At 37.3% G+C, this 17,877-nt stretch overlaps 1 protein-coding gene across 1 annotated transcript in view; it reads right to left on the reverse strand.

Annotated features, from left to right (window-relative positions):
* LOC137078404 (ankyrin repeat domain-containing protein SOWAHC) overlaps positions 1-16,975 on the reverse strand; it is a 45,981-nt gene extending 29,006 nt beyond the window's left edge. Inside the window, exons 1-3 of the mRNA XM_067445650.1 lie at positions 16,713-16,975; positions 6,052-6,113; positions 5,218-5,460 (exon numbers count right to left, since the gene is read on the reverse strand). Of these exons, the coding sequence (XP_067301751.1) occupies positions 5,218-5,460; positions 6,052-6,113; positions 16,713-16,836 (429 nt within the window). The 5' untranslated portion in view covers positions 16,837-16,975. The remainder of the gene's footprint in view (positions 1-5,217; positions 5,461-6,051; positions 6,114-16,712) is intronic.
* Positions 16,976-17,877: the final 902 nt, after the last annotated feature.

The raw sequence follows: 17,877 nt of genomic DNA on the forward strand, positions 1-17,877 counted from the left end.
TTTTATTGTTAAGTATTAATCACATACTATACTTGTATACATACACTCACCTAAAGGATTATTAAGAACACCTGTTCAATTTCTCATTAATGCAATTATCTAATCAACCAATCACATGGCAGTTGCTTCAATGCATTTAAGGGTGTGGTCCTGGCCAAGACAATCTCCTGAACTCCAAACTGAATGTCAGAATGGTAGGGCTGGGACAACGCGTCGATGTCATCGATGACGTCGACGCAAAAAATACGTTGACGCAAAATATGCGCGTCGATTCGTCAGACTCAAAATAAAGATGGTGGCGCCGGAGAGTAGTAGCAACCATAGATATACATCATAAAGTATATTATGTAATTAAGTATATTATTTATTATGTATATCTATGGTAGCAACACGAGTGGCTCCTCAGACTTTCAGAAGTGCAAGGCTTGCGGGTTGGCGCGCGGCGCGCACGGAGCAAGCGCTCTTATACACAGGTGCGCATGCACGCGTTTTGTTGTCACTGCTACATAAACAAATTTCTGCACACAGGAAGACAGATGTTTAAATTAAGTTACGGTACCGACATCCAGTTATGGTGTCCCGCCTTTGTTTTACTGTCTATTAAAGTCTGCCGCGTTTAAGTTACGGTGTAGCCTGTGTAATGTCATACATGTTTTCATAATGCAGAATATTCACTCAGCGCGCTGTCAGGCAGTTTGGGGCTGCCCACTGCACGAGTGTGTGAACTCGAATGCCGTGACAGCGTGAGCTCATGCATACAATCAGTAGTAACAGTTCGCAATTATATCCATATATCCTACCTTTTCTTGTAAACCCGATAAAATCCATGGCAATGAACGTCATCGGGGATGTTTAATCCACAAGCATTCTGAGAATTATTCCTACTTGTCGTTCACATCAATCTAAAAGTTGTCCTTTTAGGCTATAGGCGATTCAAAGATGTAAAAGTAATTAAGCTATGTAGCCTATTGTATCATTTTTTTTTACTAGATAAATACATTAAAAACATATTGCAATAAATAATTACTCTGTTTAGCCTATGAATGGGCAATCCGATCCAGTCAGCGCTGTCATTAGAGTGTGATAGCCAAACTTAACCCTTGATTAACCAGCGGCACTATTTGCTATTTATCTTATTCCAATCACATGCATTTTTACATGATTTGTTATTTGTTCTATTTTTTATATCTTTGCATTATATATGCAAAAGTTTACTCATAAGAAATAATCTTATCTTGTTCATATAATTCAGTGTCACCTATCAACCTGTAAGTTTTGCTGCACACCAATGAAGATACTCTTTACAAGACGTATTGTGTCCTTAATAATGGCATCAGAAAGCAACCAAAGCACATGATGGTAATAAGAAGATGGCTATAATTAATTGTAAATCATCCAAAATAAATGCCATGATCATTAGATTTTATACCGGTGTTACTATATTGATTTTGTAAAAGGTGATCAGCAACCAAATATTGATAATATGGAAGTTACTGCCTTTTGCCTTGGCATGACTCCACATTTTTTGCAGACAATACAAAGGCAGAGTGCAGTAACTTCAAAATAGGGTGTGTGTGTGTGTGTGTGTGTGTGTCTGTGTGTGTGTGTATTTTGTTATGATTTTATTGAATGCATTGTTCTTGTATAGTCTTTTACTTTGGAATTTTAAGAGCAATAAACATATATTGCAATGTTAAAGAATTAGTTTTTTTCATTCAGATAATTAAATCAACATGTATAAATTGCTATTAGGCAATTAATGGGGAGATAAACGATAATCGAATCGTAACCGAATCGGACAGGGAAAATTAATCGTTAGATTAATCGATGCATCGAAAAAATAATCGCTAGATTAATCGTTTAAAAAAATAATCGTTTATCCCAGCCCTACAGAATGGGAAAGAGAGGTGATTTAAGCAATTTTGAGCGTGGCATGGTTGTTGGTGCCAGACGGGCCGGTCTGAGTATTTCACAATCTGCTCAGTTACTGGGATTTTCACACACAACCATTTCTAGGGTTTACAAAGAATGATGTGAAAAGGGAAAAACATCCAGTATGCAGCAGTCCTGTGGGCGAAAATGCCTTGTTGATGCTTGAGGTCAGAGGAGAATGGGCCGACTGATTCAAGCTGATAGAAGAGCAACTTTGACTGAAATAACCACTCGTTACAACCGAGGTATGCAGCAAAGCATTTGTGAAGCCACACCACGCACATCCTTGAGGCAGATCGGCTACAACAGCAGAAGACCCCACCGGGTACCACTCATCTCCACTACAAATAGGAAAAAGAGGCTACAATTTGCACAAGCTCACCAAAAATGGACAGTTGAAGACTGGAAAATAATTCTCGATTTCTGTTGAGACATTCAGATGGTAGAGACAGAATTTGGCATAAACAGAATGAGAACATGGATCAATCATGCCTTGTTACCACTGTGCAGAATGGTGGTGGTGTAATGGTTTGGGGGATGTTTTCTTGGCACACGTTAGGCCCCTTAGTGCCAATTGGGCATCGTTTAAATGCCACGGCCTACCTGAGCATTTTTTGTGATATGCCAATCCCTTCATGACCACCATGTACCCATCCTCTGATGGCTACTTACAGCAGGATAATGCACCATGTCACAAAGCTTGAATTTTACCCCTTTAAAAGCTTGACTCAAATTGGTTTCTTGAACATGACAATGAGTTCACTGTACTAAAATGGCCCCCACAGTCACCAGATCTCAACCCAATAAGAGCATCTTTGGGATGTGGTGGAACGGGAGCTTCGTGCTCTGGATGTGCATCCCACAAATCTCCATCAACTGCAAGATGCTATCCTATCAATATGGGCCAACATTTCTCAAGAATGCTTTCAGCACCTTGTTAAATCAATGCCACTTAGATGTTTTTTTTTTTTTAGTTAATTTAGTTTAGTAGTCATTTTAGCACTTTGATTCAAAATTATTTCAGCTAGTTCATTTAAATTTGTTGTATCTAGAGTATTCATATTTTAAATATGTCAAACGTTTTAATAATTTTACTTTTAGTAAACAATAATAACCTATGACTATGAAAAAAGTTGTTTCAAGTGTGCTATTAGTATACTTTTAAACTAAAACTAAGAAAGTATAATAGTAAACTGTATGTTATGTTCACTTAAAGAAAACTTAAAAGAATGCTTGCAGTATAAAACTACTCAACTAGTAGTTTACTGAGATTCAACTTTCATAAACTAAAAAATGTTCAACACTATCAATACACCAATAAGTTCACGTGTAGTACAGTTGCAGTACAAATGAAAAACGTTGTTGTAAACTAGTCGTGTACTCAAAGTTTACTACTGCTGCACTTAAACGTATACTTTCATACAAAGTGGGCAAATTAAGTCCCAAGAAGTATTACTTACAAGTATACTTCATTGATAGTACTTTATTTACTACATAAAGTATACTAAAAAATACACTTGCTCTTTACTTGATGTAAACGTAATTTTTGTAAGGGCATGCTTATGATGTCTTCCTTTATTGAGATGACTTTTAGGCAGTATTCACATAAAGATCATAACAGCAGAGTTGCAATTGTTATACTTGCCAATAATAGTGATGTGAATGTTGTGCTATTATAGCAGTGCGCAAACTTCTTCAACCTATATATATATATATATAAATATACACTCAATGACATTGTGCACAGACCCTGTAGTTGTGGTTTTCTTCTAGGTCAGAGGAGATGCAAGTTTGTATGTTCCAAATATGCTTCAAAGCTTCAAAGGTATATGAAGATTATCAAAATTGAAATTGTACATGCCCACTATATTTTCCCTCGCCAGAAGTCTTAATACGAGGTTCAAAATAACGTTTTTTTAACAGCTGAAGTCCTACAGCTAAAGATAAGGCGACTGAAACACAGTGTTATCAGCTTTTGACAAGCTTTCTCTTATCACCAGCTGCTTCTTTAATCCATCTAGAAAAGCTCTAGCAAATAGGCTGAGGAAAAGCACTGGACTCTGGGTGATATCCAGGAAAATGATTAATAGAGATCTGAATTTCACAAGAGTTTTTATACTGTTATGCAAATATTTCATGCGGTCAAATTACTCAGCCATATTCCTCTTTAGTGCTTCTCGTTTCTTCTTCTCTGTTATGCTTTTTTAGTAAAATCATAAGACGTCAAAGATGTGTCATTTCTGACGACATGAATGTGACAAAACTGGAAAAGTTACTGTTAAAAGTAAGGCATTACAATAATGTGTTACTTTAACTACTTTAAAAAAAAAATGTATAAAGTAACTAGTTACTTTTTATGGAAAGTAATGCGTTACATCGTGTTACTTTTTCCCACCTGGCTGAGGCTCAATATTCAGAAGTTTAAAAAATTTTTAAGCAAACGTGCATTGCTTTTTTTTGTTGAAAAAGTGACTCAAATATTTATTTTACCTGTTATGTCAAAAAAGTAATCTGATACACATCATACATGTATGTTACTTGTCACTGATCTGTTAAGCACATTGCTTGTAACCTCCTCTAAATACTAGTTCTATGATTAGCAGTAAAAAAAAAAAAGGCTTAACACTGTTACTATATAGTGGTAGGAGATCCAGGTAGAAGCCTTAAAATCCTGCACAGAATTATTTTGGTTATAAACCATATCAAACAGCGCTGATGTGGAAACCAGGGAATACATTGTGCCACGAATGAATGAAGGCTGAATGAAAAGTTATAGAAGGATTTCAGTCCATAAATCACCAACAGTCACCATGGACTTAATGTAGTAATGCTAACTGTAACCATGGTGTTAAAGGGATAGTTCACTTTAAAATGAAAATTCTGTCATCCTTTCCTCACCCTCAAGTTGTTTTAAACCTGTATGAATTTCTTTCTTCAGCTGAACACAAGAGAAGATATTTTGAAGAATGTCAGTACCCAAACAGTTAACTGGAGCCATTGACTTCCATAGTATTTTTTTTTCCTACTATTGAAGTCAATGGCTCCAGTTAACTGTTTGGTTACTGACATTCTTCAAAATATCTTCCCTTGTGTTGAGCTGAAGAAAGAAATTCATACATGTTTGAAACAACTTGAGGGTGAGTAAAGGATGACAGAATTTTCATTTTAAAGTGAACTATCTCTTTAAAATAGTTGAATGTTTTTGCAGGTGCTGGTGCCACCATCTGTAAATGTTAGTCTGGAGCCCTGAAACAGAATGGATAATCACAATCAAGAATCACTCACATTATATGTCTGGTCCAGTTCTGGTGCCTCTGTGACTGTAATCATGGGTCCTGAACACCAGGACACCAGTGCTGGCTGTTTCTGAGCTGTTGGTTTATGGTTCTGCACTGGATTAGAGACCTGGAGCTCATTTTGTAGGTTTGACTGAACCTGCTTGACTGATCCTTCCTCTTTTCCAGCACCAGGCTCTTGTTCTTGTATTAGTTGTCTATACTTCTTCTTGAGGATGAGATATTTATCTCCCTGAAATAAAAAATAAAAAACATTAGCTCTATTGTTATTTTTAAAAAAAGTTCACCAAAAATGAAAATTACCCCATAATTTATTCATAAAGCAAAATATCAAAAATAAATATGTTTGCAGAATGTCTAAAGCTATCATATGGCTTCAGAAGATTTGCATTATAGCGCACTAGATTTGTGGTGCTTTTTCACCACAAATCTAGTGTGGTGAAAAAATCCCCCCCCTTTTCACCAATTTTTTTAAATTAAAAACCAGTCTTTATTGAACCCAAATGGCTGGGGAAAATAGATTACAGTTCAGATCAGACGGAAGGGAATCTCATGCGAGGGAAAGTACACGTCTTTCAAGACAATGATCCAAGATCATAAGGGTGTGGGGTGTAGCGCTGATGTGAGAAAATGAGACCTATCCCAGACACAGAGTAAATAATGAATCACTGTGGGAATAGAAACCTGTGCGACTATTCTTCAGGGACAGAACAAACATGATCGCATTACAAACACAAAACTGCACAATGATTATTTAATGAGACGAGGGAGGAGTTCATTAGTTTAAACACTCCAATAATGATTGGACAACACATGTACTCACGTTCTCAGATTTCATCACAGCAATTCTATCAATGATCAGTTTGAACTCTTCTCTGTATTTGGCTGCAGGAGAAAAAAAAGAAAGAAAAAAAAAGAGATTAAAGGTGTTGTGAGTAGGAGATGGCAATCATGTTTTCCCAGCATGCCCATCCTAAAAGAAAGGTTACTCGTACAATATGACCTTGCATTAGTTCTTTGCTATGTTAATTCTAAACTATTTAAGAAGAAAACCAAAAGCATATCAGAACAGAAGCTAGTCTTTAAAAGGAACAATTCACATTTATAAAATTCACGGGCGGGGATGCGGGCGGATAATTAACTCTGTGCGGGCGGGTAGTAGCGCGGATGAAAAATAGGCCTATGTGCAATATTTCTGTGGTGAGGTGAACGAGAGAGAGAGAGCGAGCGAAACCGGGGCGTGATTATGAATGAGCGTCACCTGCGAGCCACACCGGTCTCGAGTCCTCTGAGGGAGCATGAGGCATATAAGGACGAGAGATCACCACACCTGGATTTGACGTTGAGTTGTGTTTTCGTTTTATTTTGTATGCGCGTGGCAGATGTCCGTGAGGGGCTGCCCACGTTACTTTCACTTTGTTTGGTTAAAGTCTTTTAAATGTTCGCTGGTTCCCGCCTCCTTCTTCCCCCCTCGAACATATTGTAGGCTATTACAATTTCTATGTCCAAATTACCATTACACATACACCCAACAACGATATGCCATTTGACCACCATCACTGCGACATTGAAACTTTTGTTGATGCCTCTCGTGACCTAGAAGGAGACCTAGAATGGATGAAGTAAAAGTAAAGTGAGTGGAGTAGCTATATGAAATTGTTGACAATGAGTCTTTAAAGGCACTTTTGCCTGTTTCATTAGCCCATTCATGATGCGGTTGTGATGTTGAGAGAGGTGCAGGATAAAAAAATAAAGCATTTTAATTCGAATGATTTTAGCGTGTGATTTATCGCGGACATGGGTCGGGTAACGGGCCAAATATTAACGGGTCTGGGCGGGTGCGGATTTAATTTTGAAATGTTCACGGGTCGGATCTGGTGCTCCAAAAATGGACCCGTGCAGGACTCCGACCCAAACCCAAGTTTGGAATGATGGGTGACAAATGTAGACTGGGTAAACCCAGCCTGATCTGCCGGCGATTTGATTTTTCGCCCAGCAACTCAGTCTGGAAACCTGTACATTCATTTCTACTGCTTCTGTCACACTTTTGCAGGAACCAATCACAAACTGGCTTATCCACCTGGCACGCTATTGGCGGGTTTAACAGGATAATGACAGGTAGCTTGTTGATAACGTCTCTTGTGGTCTGATTGGTTGAAGGGCTTTCCAATTGCGTACAGAGTCATTTGAATAATGCTCGTTGATCACGCCTCTTGTGCAGTAGAAAATACAGAGCAGACTCCCCAGACCAATGTTCAGTTTTAAATTGAACTTGGTCTGGTGATAGCCATACAACGACAAATGTGTAATTGAACACAAAGATATTTTGAAGAATGTGTGTAACCAAGCCATTCCAGTTCCCATTGACTTCCACTATATATTTTTAATCCATACAATGAATGTCAAAGGGATCGGACACTGTTTGGTTACAACATTCTTCAAAATATCTAATTTTGTGTTCAGCAGAGTAAAGAAAGTTATAAAGGTTTGGAACAACATGAGGATGAGTTGAAGATGGCAAAAAATATTTTTGGGTGGACAATCCCTTTAAATTTTATAAATAAATATTTTTGTTTGGGTTCCAATGATAAAAAAAAAGTGTCATACTGATCTGGAACAACATGACAAAAAAACAACATTTTTGGGTGGACTAGCCCTTTAAATTGAATACATACATACATACATACATACATACATATATATATATACATATATATATATATATATATATATATATATATATACATATATATATATACACATATATATATATACACATATATATATATACACATATATATATATACACATACATATACATATATATATATACATATATATATATATATATATATATATATATATATATATATATATATATATATATATATATATATATATATATATAGTGTTCCAATGGAAACAAATCAAGTCATACCGGTTTGGAACGTCATGACCATGAGTAAATGAAGACAGAATTATCATTATTGGGTGAACTACCCCTTTAAAAGCAACATTTGAGATTGACGCTACACCTTGAACACTTGTTTATTTATTGATTTGTTCTGTATGCAAGTTATTGACTCGCAAGATTAGCCGTTTTGCAACGTTTTGCACACAATGGACTGTGATTCCTGTCCTGTGGGAGTTTGTGATGTTGTGCAACATCACTTCAGCACAGACTGACTGCATCAAGGACAAACCAGAAACTGGATCAAATTACTATACAAGAATAGAAAATAACAGGGAGGAGACCTGTGCAAACAAATCCTTCATTACTGCTGTGCTCATATGTCTTTTCAATAACCATTCCCAATGGAACATAACTCAGATGCTCCCAGCACTAGCTTGTAGTTTTATTTAGATGCCAAAGACGTATTTTCCCTTCTTCGATTTCATTCCATTGCCATAAGGGAAAGGTATTTTTGCTTTCTCAGTGGCACAACACAGCTATATGAACTATGAGCTTTGACATGGAACTTGCAGTTCAGTAAGTGAGTCGTGTGTTGAGTCAATAGCCACTCTGATGGAGGTCAAACAGATTCAAACTGTTAAAGGCTGGCCCACTCTAATTTTTTAAGAGTTTTAAAACCTTATCAGATGTGAGCGACCACAAACATGATGATCGGTGCGGCCTTATGTTCTTCCGAGCAGATTCAAAGAACCATTAAGATAATCAGGACTTTACCTAAGGGAGAATGATCTTGTTGTAGTGTGTGGGTGCCTTCACTCACGAGTCGCTTGTATAATTCATTAAAAGAACCGAATCATAAGAGTCATCTGTTCATGATTTGGATTTCACAGGTGGAAGAATTATTATTATTATTACATGCACTGCAGACTGTGAGAAGCGAGAGTTCAGGAAACGCTCCAGTGATGCACCACGCCAGAAATGAGTAATCTCAATAACTTTGGAACGTTTATTTTTCATATTTTTGACATGGCATGAACACACAATCATGCTTGCACTTTGTCTGAACCACTTGCTTCCCCTTAGAGGTGATTTGCAACCCACAGTTTAAAAAACTGCTCTAGTTTTACTGAATTTGCACATATGATTTTGGCAGATTGTCATGGAAACATTTCTCATAAAGGCCCTTTTTTTAACTCTAAATGGTCCTGTTTCATTTATATATTACACAAATATTGCTGTTGTTTGCAGCTGCTGTTTTACTCAATCCTGTGAAATGGCTTTCTGGTTACTAAGGCAACAGACATGCATTGCAATGCTAGATTTGCTAGTCACATCGTGGAAGGTCAAAATGGTAAGCATGTTCTGGAGTATTAATCTTTCAAATTAGAAGAAATATATCAATGGAAAAAGTCCTATAATGGCTCAACACATATTCAGTGATAAGCATAGTCTAGGTCAGGGTTTTTCCTTTTTATTTTGATGCCCACAAATATGATTGTTCTCATCCAAGAGAACAATATTTTGTTGGTCACTCTTTTGCTGACGAATTTGGAGGCCAAGTCCACACCTCAAACTCGTTCTGCTCTTCAAACCATTACTGAACCATTTTTGCTTTGTAGCAGTGCATTATCCTGCTGAAAGAAGCCACAGCCACCAGGGAATATGGTTTCCATGAAAGAGTGTACATGGTCAGCAACAATGCTTAGGTAGGTGGTACGAGTCAAAGTAACTTCCACATGGATGGCAGGACCCAAGGTTTCCCAGCAGAACATTGCCCAAAGCATCACACTGCCTCCGCTAGCTTGCCTTCTTCCCATAGTGTATCCTGGCGCCATGTGTTCCTCAGGTAAGCGACGTACACGCACCTGGCCATCCATGTGATATAAAAGACAACTTAATGAATCATACCAGGCCACCTTTTTCCATTGCTCCAGGGTCTAGTTCTAATACTCACGTTGGTATTTTCGGCGGTGGACAGGGGTCAGCATGGGCACCCTGACTGGTCTGCGGCTATTCAGTCCCATACGCAACAAACTGTGATGCACTGTGTATTCTGACACCTTTCTATCAGAACCAACATTAACTTCTTGAGCAATTTGAGCTACATTAGCTCATCTGTTTGATCGGACCATATGGGCCATGACCCTGTCGCCACTGTTCCTTCCTTAAACCACTTTTGACAGATATTGACCACTGTACAACGGGAACACCCCACAAGAGCTTCAGTTTTGGAGATGCTCTGACCCAGTTGTCTAGCCATCACAAATCTTTCCACTTTCTAATTGTTGCACTGTTTTTCTCTAAACTTTCCAGTCCCTAGTCTAGGTTACATTGAATAGTAGTGATATCAGTGATTACTTTTATATGATGTTGATACACTGCCTTCCACTAATATTGGCACGTTTGGTAAATATTAGAAAAGGCGAGTGTGAAACAAAATCTGCCATGTTTATCCTTTTAATCTTTTATTCAAGAAATGCACAAAATTCTAACCTAACATTTAAATAAAACAATTGAAAGTGGGAGGAAACATTATGAAACGGATTATTGGCAGCCAATTATTGCGCCCTCCTTTTCCCAAGATAACAGCTCTGAATCTTCTTCTATAATGCCTGATGAGTCTGGAGAACATCTGACGAGATCAGAGACTATTCCTCCACACAGAATCTCTCCAGATCCTTTCGATTCCCAGCTCTTCTCTTCAGTTCACCTCACTCATTCTCTATAGGGTTCAGGTCAGGGGACTGGGACGGTCAAGGCAGAAGCTTCCTTTTGTGCTCGTGACACATTTGTGTGTTGATTTTGATGTTTGTTTTGGATCGTTGCCCCGATGGAAGATCCAACCATGGCCCATTATAAGATTTCTAGCAGAAGCGGTCGGGTTTAGATTTTTTATCTGTTGGTATTTGCTAGAATCCATGAATCTGAACAAGATGTCAAAGAACTCCATAAAAAAAAATAGGCCCACAATATTAAAGATCCAGCGGTATAGTTAACAATGGGATACTTTTTATCCCGGTTTGCACCAAACACATCTGGTGGGTTCGCTGCCAAAAATATCTTTTTATAGTCTCATCTGACCATAGAACAAGGTCTCTGTTGAATTTCCAGTCGTGTCTGATAACTGAATATGCTGGAGATTGTTTTTGGATGAGCAAGGAGGATTTTTCTTGAAACTCCCAAACAACTTGTGGTGATTTATAGGAGTTGTTTTTCTTTTTTTAGGTGTTCTGACCCCAAGATACAACTAATCTCTGCAATTCTCCATCTGTGATCCTTGGAGAGTCTTTAGCCACTCAAACTCTCCTCCTCACCGTGCATTAGGACAAAATAGACACTCATAATTTTTCTTTTCTCTCATAATTTCTCTCATCTTTTACTCATAATTTATAGGGGTGCCAATAATTGTGGCCAACATGCTTTGAAGAAAAACATTTATTTCATTATTTGAGTTTCCCCCAACTTTCAATTGTTTTACTTTAAAGGTAGGGTAGGTCTAAAACACTTTTGTCCAAATTTGTTTAAACTTTCTTTATATGTCAAACATAATTAAAATGTAAGCACTCTGAAAAAGAGAGTATTAAAATCAAGTGACTCTAGACTTTTTAATCTGCAATAAACACTGCTCATTATTTTCGTTCAGGATGAAACAAGTGATTGGCTTGGGTGACTGTCATTCTCTCTCGCAACCATGGCGACCACCGCTTTCGCTACAGGATCTGCCCACACATGCGCACACCCCTAGGAAGAGCAAAAGCATTCAAAATGCACAGTGCCGGGTTTTGCAGTCAGCAAAGGCAAACAATGCAAAAAAAAGGAAGACAGTACAAGAAAAGGCAATGCACTAAAAGTCTTTGGATAATCCACGAAATCAAACACGAGTAAATATCGGCGTGGCTTTCCAACGGTGGCGAGAACTGAGGGACCTCAAGGGGCTGAAAAACGACTCCTTGCTGGCTGTATTTCTGCTGGACAGGTAATCTTTTATTTTGATTATAAAAAAAATTGTTTTATGTTTTCATGAAGCATGTATCACTAGCACATAAAGCTGCCTAATACAGCTAACATAACATTACTTAGCATAGTTAAAATGTTATACACTTAGCCATTAGTAGAGATGATAAATACTCAATATGCTTAGCTCAAGTTGATCACTGTCGTGTTGAATTTCGCAAAATTTAACTTTAGATAACAAAACGCATGTGTAAAGGCTAGTACACCGCATCCAGGAACTTTTTTTAGAGCCAAGTTAGCTTTAGCTACTAATCAACAATGCTTTCATCATGAAAACTCTTACATGCAAAACACAGTATTGTTATGAATCTTACACGAAATTAATCTTCATCACAGTATAACTGATGTTATTGGAAAAACATGTATCAATGCTACCCGTTTTTAGCTTTGCCTTGTAAATATAACTAGCTCGTCACTGAATCAAAGAAAAATATATTTTAAACTTTACCAGTATCGGTATTCTAGCTTGATAGGGAGCACTAAAAGACATCTTATTTGTTTATATTCATACTGATAAAGTTAGATTTTTTTATTACATGTGATTCTGACATGATGTCACAACATACACTCCGCTCGTCTCAGGTAAATAACGCGTCTTCCAGCTGAGCGGTTGGTTTAGCGCGTTCATGTATTTTGGGGGCGTGGCTTTAGAAAGAGCCCAGAAGGGAGAAGGTGGAGTGAATGGAAATAATGAGCCATCTTTAAAACAGTCATGAGAGGTCTACAGACACTAAATTTTTATACTTTCTTTTTCAGAGTACTTACATTTTAATTATGTATTGATATATAAAGAAAGTTTAAACAAATTTGGAGAAAAAGTTTTTAAACCAATTTTTACCTACCCTACCTTTAATGAAAGGTTAGAATTTTGTGAGGTTTTTTTTAATGAAAGATCAAAAGGATAAACAATGCAGATTCATTCACACAGCCACCTTTGCTCATATTTACCAAAGGTGCCAATTTTAATGGTGGGCACTGATATATTTTGATAAAATGTAGAATGTATTTTTTCACATCAAGCATTTTTTTAATAATCGATGACTAATTATTGTATTGCTAATTGCTAATAGGTCTTTTAAAGTGTTTTATGAAATATTTAATTTTTTGTCAAAAGTCAGATATCACAAATAAACAAACGTAAAAGTAGAAGATTGGCAATGTTGCTAAACTTTCAAATAAATTACGTTTACATAATGTGATTCATAAAGGGTTTAACAGTACCACTCAAACTGGATTGTGCCAAACAGGCAAAATACAGTAGATCACGGTTTAGATTTTTAAATAGAGAATGCAACCTTTAAACGCAACCTTTCCGCTTTCCTGCCAGGGGAAAAGACAGGGATGACATTGCAACACAGCATCCACAACAACAGGAAACCGTAAGGGAAGTCGACACTTAACAGTTGTAGGCAGCAGAATTCCTGTCATGGTACTGAGAGGTACACTGTTTAGCTTTCTGAGCCAATTTATTAGTCTATGCTGGCCAACTACATGAGGACTCCACGTTCCCACACAGAATATAGCAACTACCCGAGATCCCATCAAAACCGCCATCCTAAAAAGGACTGGAGTCATTATAACCCCAAAATTAGAGCATGTCATACAGGCTGATGCGGTAACCGAGAATAATTATGATAATTGGTTAGCGGTGTCAGATGGTACCAGATGAAGGCAGATTTTGAAACCTCTGTACACAACTGCACAAGCACAGCTGGACGAAGCATTATAAGCCATTACGGATAATTGTTTCATACATTTATGTCTGACACATGTATGTAGGATTAAATGCAACATCGTCTAATTTAATTAAATTTAAGTCGTTATGAGAACATGTGTGCATTTTTATTTGGCCCACTTTGCTGCAGCCAAGCCCTTCATTGCAGCCACGTTGTTTTATTTTTTACATTAATATTTTATGTTCACAGACAAAAACATTTGCCATTTGTTTTTCAATGGCAGATGCTGATAACGGTAGAATTGGATTCACCATGAAAGTCAGCATGAAATACAAATTTGTAAATCTTATTTATTTTTTGTATTTATTATTACTAAATCAACTCTCTGTGCATATTTTTTTTGTAATCTTCAACCAAAAACAATCTTGCAGCGCCATCTCTTCTCTGATGATTTTTCTCTGGTTACTGGTGTGAGGGCAGAGCAAACTGTCACTCACGAGATCCACCAATAGCAAACCACAACCGTCCAATCACATCCAATTAATCCAAAGCCTCTACATTTTTCTTGTTGCAACAAGCAGTTTAACTTAGATTACATCACAATAGGGAAGAAAAGACTATTGCAACTTCTGTTTCATGCTGATTTTAAGCAATATTTGCAACTTGTAATTCACAACAACAAAAAAAACTGCAACATCCATTGACAAAGCCATTGAAAAGTGAAGAGAGTTCATGCTTGACTTAATCAGCAAAGCAGCTACAGATTAGCCTAGAAATCTAGAAAATGTAATCAGCCGCGAGTGTCGTCTAGCAACTCTCAATACACTTCTGAGCTGTAAAAGCCAAACTCTGGTCGGGCCAATCACATTGTGTATATAGTCAGTGGGCGGGGCTTAACATAATGACGTCCGAGTTGCGCTTGCGTGCTTTTAGTAAACACATGACCGCGACTCTGGAAGACTTGGAGTTAAGCTTTTCTCTGAGAAAATAACAAAGAACGGCACTGAAGTCTTTCTTAAAAAGGGAAGATGTGTTCCGAGTTTTGCTGACCGGATACGGCGAATGTTTAATCTATCAACAAGCTCTGTTTCAGCTTCGTTGCTCTGGATGGTTGTAGCGCTATCCTATCGCACGCAGAGGGAGTTTGAAAGACAACCGTTTATCCCGCCCCTCGGAATGTGCCCTAAAACACTTGGTCTTGATCTGACAAAAAAGCAGATTCAGAAAAAAAATAAGCCAGCATAAGCAATTCAACATTTATCAAAATAAGGATGTCCACAGGAATACACCAAAATCAATCAGAATGTGAGTATATTCTGCTAAATGTAAGAAAAACAGTACCTTCCTTCCATCAAATTAGTTTTTTCAATAGTTTGTTTTTCAGAACTTTCAACAATATCTGATTAATTGTTTTTTCCCACTTAGAGTGGGAAATATACCAACATCTTACAAGTAAACCACAGCAATAAGCTTTAGTACAATTAAAAAGTTCAAGTATACGGTCTATAAATTAAATAAGAACTTATAAACAAATGAAAATAGGAGAAATGAAGACAACATAAAGATACAGATACAAAAGGTGCTTTAAGTTTAGGTAGGCCTATACTGTGTATCCCCCTTGATGTTAACATTAAAGACACAGACAGGAGCGGGTAGCCTATAGGTTATATTAGATTGCATTCACTTTAAGACCTAATGCGCAGACCCAACACTGACACACGTCCCAATCTTGTTCACTCAAGATGTAAACGCCAATGTATGGACATAGGCATAATTATGTGTTATCGTTCAAGGGCAATAAGCCTAGAACACATTCGGTATCTGGCATCATGTGTGTCAGTGCCCAATAAATTAACTCTTTTTTTAGTGCGCTATCATATTTATTTTAGTCATTCATCCACAATCGCTTTGCCTGGTCCTTAGCGTTTATCCGAGACGGCAGGTGAAAAAATGTAATGATTCGGAACTGGAGAACTAAAGAATATAACTGTGTCTGTGGTACAATCAGAAACAGATTGGCTGTAATATATGATGCATGATGGTCTCATTTGTAGTCGTAATACAGCCAACCTATATTTGGGTGAAAGAAAGACCTACAACACCTCTGAATAAAAACACACATATTGTAAAGCGCTACGGGAGCATTTAAGACTTTTCAATGCCCAATTTGATTTAGAAACTTTTGACTTTTTAAGACCCTGCGGAAACCCTGCTGTTGGCATGTGCCAGACGTTTACATTTTTCAGATCAGAATGGCTTAATATGCCAATCAGTTTAATGCATTACACATTTTTATATGGCCATATTTTGATTAGTATTGGAATATGGACCAGATAGCAAACTACAAGTCAGTGAAAATTCTATTTAGAACTCCACTGTCATTGTTTGAGAATGTGGGGGCCCTTCCTGAGGGAGCAAAGGAAATGACAGAATTCCATGTGCAATTCTATCTGTTGGTAGAGCTTTTCTAATCTAAAGCAGATGTTTGCCACAGTTGGGCTCCTTTTTTTAAGACGTTAATCATTTACTCCGACCTCAAGCAGACCAAAAGCACAGTATGCTGATTTTAGAACAAAAACTGCACGAGCCAGATACTTACTAATCATATACACTGCTAGCAACTCGATACAATTAAAATGTCTATTCTAGCTTTTAGTAGTTGGTCTACACTGCCTCGGTTGCGTCGCGTTTTAAGACGACGTGTTACAGTACACATTGAGTTTATTAAAATAACTTAATAAATAAAAAGACGCCCCGTTTCATTCAATTGCGCTGTTTCAAAACGCAAAACGCGGCGTGTCTCGCGAATGCCAGTGACTTGCAATGTAGATTTGGTAGAAACGTGAAAATGTGAAAAATGTCATATTCTCGTTTACTCACCACGTAGTTGTAAATCGCTATGGTTTATAAAATGCTTATATGTTTTGGACAGATCTGAATTTTTGACTTTTCCTCCAGAGGAACAGATGTAATCCAGTAAGGACGCTTCACTGATTTCGCCCATCTCTGACAGGGAACTGAAAATAAACTAATTTGACAACAGATGAGCTCTAGTCGTGATGGCTTCTTGGAGATGCTGAAGCATGGCTTTGCTGGAAGCCAAGCTAATTACTGAAGAAGAAAAGTGTGTACAGAGGCTGGCCAAGTTCACTCCACCCAAAATCTGCAGACAGAACCTCCTCCACAGTTAACTCTTTGTGCTCTGAGTGAAGACGAAAGAATTAATGAAGGATAAACGGCTTAAAGGGATAGTTCACTCAAAAATGAAAATTAACTCACCCTCAAGTCATCCTAGATGTATGACATTGTTCTTTCAAACGAATACAATCAGTTATATTTAAAAATGTCCCGGCTTTATAATGGCATAGAATGGGAGCCAAAAATTTGAATTCCATACGGCTCTGGGGAGTAAATAAAGGCCATCTGAAGTGAAGTGATACTTGTGTTAGAAAAATATTCATATTGAAAACTTTAAAAGTAAAATATAAAGTTTGTCAGTTATGGCGGAAGCAAGATATTTAACTTTTTTTTTTAACGCGTTAAAATGTGGATATTTTTCTTACTTTTATAATGGATGGATGCACTTTTTGGGCTTCACATTTTGGGCTCCTATCAATGCCATTCAAAAGCTTGGAAGAGCCAGGGCATTTTTTAAATATAACTCTTATTGCATTTGTCTGAAAGAAGAATATCATATATATCTTTGGCTTGAGGGTGATTAAATCATGAGCAAATTGTATTTTTTGGGGTGAACTGTCCCTTTAATTTGCATCTCATAATAACAGATCTGCCACCTGGAGACTGAACACAAAATTGTATATACCGGTATAGTAAAATATAATTAATATGAATTGAGTGGACGATGAATTGACTTGATCACCTTATATAATGAACAGATTTAATTTAGGCTTTTATTTACATGTTCATCAACACACATCAGTTGTGGTAAATGAAAATTAATTTTCGTGTTACGCAGCACATTTGAGCTTTTATAAGAACCAATGAGGTTCATTCTCGTGTTACGCAGCACGTTTGAGCTTCAGCA

This window comes from Pseudorasbora parva, chromosome 6 (genome assembly GCF_024679245.1).
Source record: "Pseudorasbora parva isolate DD20220531a chromosome 6, ASM2467924v1, whole genome shotgun sequence".
NCBI classification, from domain to species: Eukaryota; Metazoa; Chordata; class Actinopteri; order Cypriniformes; family Gobionidae; genus Pseudorasbora; species Pseudorasbora parva.